Source organism: Morone saxatilis, unplaced genomic scaffold, assembly GCF_004916995.1.
Source record: "Morone saxatilis isolate NCDOM2014 unplaced genomic scaffold, NCSU_SB_2.0 Contig9, whole genome shotgun sequence".
Taxonomy (NCBI): Eukaryota; Metazoa; Chordata; class Actinopteri; family Moronidae; genus Morone; species Morone saxatilis.
This window is the reverse complement of record NW_023340268.1, coordinates 22961491-22966832: the sequence shown is the minus strand read 5'-3', so window position 1 is coordinate 22966832 and position 5342 is coordinate 22961491. Positions and strand designations below refer to the sequence as shown.

Genomic DNA, 5342 nt, shown 5'->3' with positions numbered 1-5342 from the left:
TTTGTCTTTTGTCATCAGAGAAAGTCTAGGCGGTACTATCCCACCAGACTGGCCATCACTCTGGCTGCAGGAGTGACTACCAGCTCCTCTTCCTCTTCCTCCTCTAACTTGGCTTCCACTCCTGCCACTGGAGATGCAGGCTTCATCGTGGTAGAAACCAATTATCGTATCTACGCCTACACAAGTATGTCTAATCACTGGAAGATTTTGTTCTGCATGGTAACACTAATAAAATCATTTTACACAGTGGAAGTCTCTGTTCATATGAGATCATTGTTGTGAAGGCTGGGAGACTTGTATATTGGATTATGGCCACACCAGCTGGCTGTGGTTTTCTCCTGTCTGTTCTGATGCATTGCACATAACTGAACAACACCACACTGCACCACATATCATTAAAACCAGTGACTACCACCCATCTTTCTGGAAAACTGCTTATTGGTGTTCTTTCTGAGAGTGAGATGTTCAGATGGATATCAATCTCGTGTCTGTGTGTTAAGTACAGAACTNNGGTTAGCCTAGCTTAGCGTAAAGATATACCTACCAACACCTCTAACCATAATTCAGTTTCTCAGTTCATTGATCCCATTTCCTTGTTTGAAGATGCTTTACATTGCAGCTTTTGAACGGATGGACAATTGTCCATCCGTTCAAATGATGGCATTACCTCACGGGACTGTACTGACTCCTTTGTGTGTACTTCCCAGACTCAGAACTTCAAATCGCCCTGGTGGCCCTCTTCAGTGAAATGCTGTATCGCTTCCCTAATGTAGTGGTGGCTCAGGTTACAAGGGAGTCAGTGCAACAGGCCATCGCCAATGGCATCACTGCACAACAGGTACTCAACTACTGTATGCACTCTTCTACCACAGGGGATATAGGGTGAAATCCTGACCTATGGGAAGGCAATATGGCCAAAATCTTCTATGACGATATGTCATTTTATATCACGATAACTGTATATATTATGATACAGTAATTGTTCTGTAAATTAGAGCTGCAGTGATTAGTCAATGTAGTCACTTGAATTGCATTTAAAAAAGCCCTGATTTGTAATAAGTCTCTCTTACCCTCAAGATTATTCACTTTCTAAGGACCAGAGCTCACCCTGTCATGCTCAAACAGGTACTGTATCAACTCCGACCCTGTCTGTCCGACTCTCCGTTCTCACACTTAACTCTAATAATAATGACTGGTTCTCCTCCATCTCTGTGCTTCAGACCCCAGTCCTGCCTCCAACCATAACAGATCAGATCAGACTGTGGGAGCTAGAAAGAGATCGACTGCAGTTCACAGAGGGTAAGCATGCTTATTTTTCCGTGTGTGTGTGTGTGTGTGTACAAGCCTAAGGAATAGTCTGGAATTCATTGATGTTTATAGATGACAGGTCTTTTTGATCTAATTGCTAGTATTTAAGTAACACGTCTCCTTGTTTTCTGGTCTGCTCCTGTTCTAATCTGCTCCTCCGTGTTTACCTGTTGTCTTGATGAACTCAATATAATGTACATTTCCACAGTACTAATTCCTTCAGTATAACAGAATCATATCTTACTCACCACTCCTCTTTTAAACAAATACTGTTTTCAATGACTAATTAATTGCTGTTTGTCCCACTTTTGGCATGTTTTACATTAAAAGCCTACTAGTGGCTCAAAGGGCAAAATTCCTAGCTGTCCTGGTAGACTGTAACTATGAAACATCTGTAGGAAGGGCTGAGTTTTAGAAGCCATTGGAAGTAACAAGTGAAGAAAATAAGTATTGACGAAAAAAAAGAAAAACTTGTAGAATGTATATGCAGACTTTATATGTATGTAGTCCAACAAGACGAGCAGAGCGATGAGTCTGGAATTGAATCAAATCAAATTGATGGTGTCACCACAATTTCAGCAAAATCTCCCTGTTAAACTTTAATTTAAAATTTTCAGTTGTTTGTCTGACCTAAAAGACATCTACTATAAAATATCCCCAGGGACATCTGCTATAGAACAGTGACCACAACCTAGGGTCACAACACCAACAGGAACACCAGCAGTCTTATGAGCTTTGCAGTCTTTGCAGCAGCTGGTTCACCGTTCTCTGCTCGTTGTCCCTCACTCTCTCTCTCTTTGTCTGCTCTTCAGTTTGAAATAAAATAATTACCAAATATCCTGTAAATAATCTTTCATCATAATGTTGTCTTGGAAAAGTTTAATTGTATTTTAGCCCCTCAGTCACATTTGTTGTTGTAATTGATTGTTATTTCTACGTGCAACGAATACTTTCTGAATTTATTTTAATAGGCTAAAGGATAAGAAGATTAATTTTCTGTAAAATAAATTCTACCTGATTTGAACTCTTATTTATGCTCCACTGGAAAAATTGGCTGTAGTGAGAACATCCAAGCATGCCACGAAAGCAAGCTTGATGACACTGATTGTGAGCAAGTGCTGTCCTGTATTTTCAGAGGAAGGAGAAAAACTCCTGGAAAATGTCCAGAAAAAGTCCCAGAAAATTATTTCTGAAAGAGTGGGAACCCTGCAAACTCTTCCTGGCCGGCATTCCCGTTGACAGTAGCTTAAAAGCTTAAAAATGTTTTTAAAATGGCAAATACTGGAAATGGCTGGAAATAACTGGTGAATTATTTAAGTACTGGCTTTAATTTGGAACATTTCTTTGAATTTTCTGCTTCATGAACATTACAAAAAAACTGGAATCTAGAAACACTTGACTGACAGGAAGTGGGAAAGTGAATGTAGTGGAGCCTGAGATTGATTTCTCAGTCCATCTTCATTTGTCCTGTCTGAACTTTATGACCAACAGATGTTGGCTTGTTAATAGAGCTCAGTCAATAGAGCTGTCTGAGCTGCTGTACACTGTAATAGAGAGGATGAGTATCGAAGCTGTGCTGGCCTTTAACCTCATTAATCACCTGTCTGTCTTCAGGAGTGCTCTATAACCAGTTCCTCTCCCAGGCTGACTTTGAGGTGCTGCGAGACAGAGCTCAGGTAGGATTTTATCTCCACAACTGAATGTTATGTTTTGTAATCAAGATTATACATATATATGTATATACACTTAGTACTCTTACACAAAATAACGAAGACGGAGATATAAGTCAACAACAACAAAAAAAAGAAAACGTGGGTGGGGACAACCAGAACAGATCATCAGCCATGATAGTTGGATCTCATCCAGCAATGTCAAAAGAGATTTTCACATTTCCAATTCCCTTTGCTAAAATAAATCTGTTCATCTCAGGTGTTCTTCTGTTATGTGTGCTGTAATGACGATCCAGTAATCCCTGCAGGTGTAAACCACATGTTCAACACTAGCTCTAGAAAATTATCCTCCCCTCCCTATTCTTGACCTTTCCAACTCATGAAAGCTCTATCATCATTTAATGACATAATCAATAACTCCTTGCAGTTACAGCAGTCCCTGTTAAATGATCTTTTCCCTTTTTAAATGAATTCTCTGCTGGTGAGGGGCTCAGACTGTCCGTTCGTCCAGTAGTCTGCTGCTGTTTAACGTAGCTGTTGTGGTGCAGGGTCTGGGCTGCCTGGTGTGGCAGGACGTGGCTCACAGGGTGATGGTCGTGACGCCGCAGGGACATAGCGACGTCAAGAGGTTCTGGAAGCGACAGAAGTCCCACACGTAATGGAAAGAAGAGAAGAAGGCGCAGTGATTTCACACCTGATGACAGTTATTGCTCCAGTGTCAGGATTTTCCTGCTGCTACAGTTGTTCACTGCTGTAGGAGAATGGAGATGATATAACTATTTTGTCTGTTTCACAAAATGTTGACTTCTATGTATTTTGGATTAAATGGAGAAAATACATCTGCTCACTCCTCTTTCCTTTTTAAGTAGTTATGTCATTTTCAGATAAGCCAGTGATGAAATACTGTCTTTTATACTGTACATAAAAGAGCGGTCAATGAAACAATAGCAATATGTATCAACATCAATACCAATTAAAGCTGCAAGCAGCATTGGACGAGACCTCGCCATAGACCCATGTCTATGGCACGGCAGTCGCCTGCCGCAGCCATGCCACACCACATTGCCCCATGCCTAAACCCTCATCGCCGGAAGCCGAGGGAGACCTTTGTATGTCGTCACATGTTTCAGAAACCGTGCCAAAGACTTAAGCTTTCATAGAGAGACTCTTCAGTGCGAAAGGTTGAAATTCAGCGCCACTCCACGGACACACAGTTTGATGCATAGTAAATATTTGATTAACTTTTGATCACCAACGTGTCTACATTGTATTGATCGAATTTGAAGTCAATCCATTGGGACAGTATCTTTGCTCAAGACACTTCGACATCCAGTGATGAGGCAGCAGGGATTGTAAACACCAACCATCGGCCATCTCTCCCCTCCACGAGTTATCATCGGAATGGCAGACACAGGACAGCGGTCTCTCTGTACGGTCGCTCCTCTCTGTACCGGGCACGCCCTGTATGACTGAAAGGGGACTCTTGCTCTGGTTGCATATGATTAATACTTTCGATTGTCCGGAGATGCTGGAGGAAATGGATTGGAGTATCATTGATAGATCCCTATTACTTTAAAGGGCAGTGGCCGATCGCAAGTATGGCTGCACTAGTTTAAGACGGAATTACTCCTGCTGAGAGAGTAAAAGCTCAATCACTAATAACCTTGCGAGCAAAGACGTATGATCCACAATCAAACACACATACATCACAGAAGTAAGTCCTGCAGAGACACAACACACTTCTTTTACATGACTAACGACCACCACGCCTAGTAAGAACTCGCTCAGACCGTTTTTATGTCTGAAGTAGAAGCAGGTACTTTATTCACTGGCTGAGAGATCAAGAGAGAACTCACCTCTCGCCTTCCTTGGTTATATCCCAGCTCATAGAGGCAGTAAACGTTAAAGTCATTGTGCTGGTGCAATTAATGATTAGTGAGCATATTGGGGGGACAGCAAATGACACGCACAGGTGCACCCTGGCACAATCCGCGTACTGAGCTAGAGAAGCTGCTGATGTGGCAATTCCCAGCAGTTCAAATGGAATCTTTGGATTATCTGCATTTTATATATGCGATAATTAACTTGTATAGATTTGATCTCTAAATTCACACATAAGGCAAAGTTACACTTGATATAATATACTATAACAACGGGATGATACATCAATGCTCGAACCACACCAGCTCTCCTTTATACAAAATGCCGCCCACCGTAACCTAATTGAATACGGAGAGTGACTGTTTTAGGATGCCAAAGAAAGAGTGTGGGCATTAACACTTTGGCTTTCATTTATACTCCAATAACTAACAGCCCCTACTTCTACTACTCAACAATACCTATTCATCTACACATCTTACCACA

The 5342-nt window shown here is 41.5% G+C and overlaps 1 protein-coding gene across 1 annotated transcript; it reads left to right on the top strand.

Moving 5' to 3' along the window:
- Window positions 1–3817, top strand: gtf2h4 (general transcription factor IIH, polypeptide 4; the record flags this gene model as incomplete). The annotated part of the gene is made up of 6 exons (XM_035681027.1): window positions 1–184; window positions 708–838; window positions 1078–1125; window positions 1221–1299; window positions 2923–2984; window positions 3527–3817. Coding segments are annotated over 6 exons (615 nt in total), but the record flags the coding sequence as incomplete, so codon positions are not given.
- Window positions 3818–5342: the final 1525 nt, after the last annotated feature.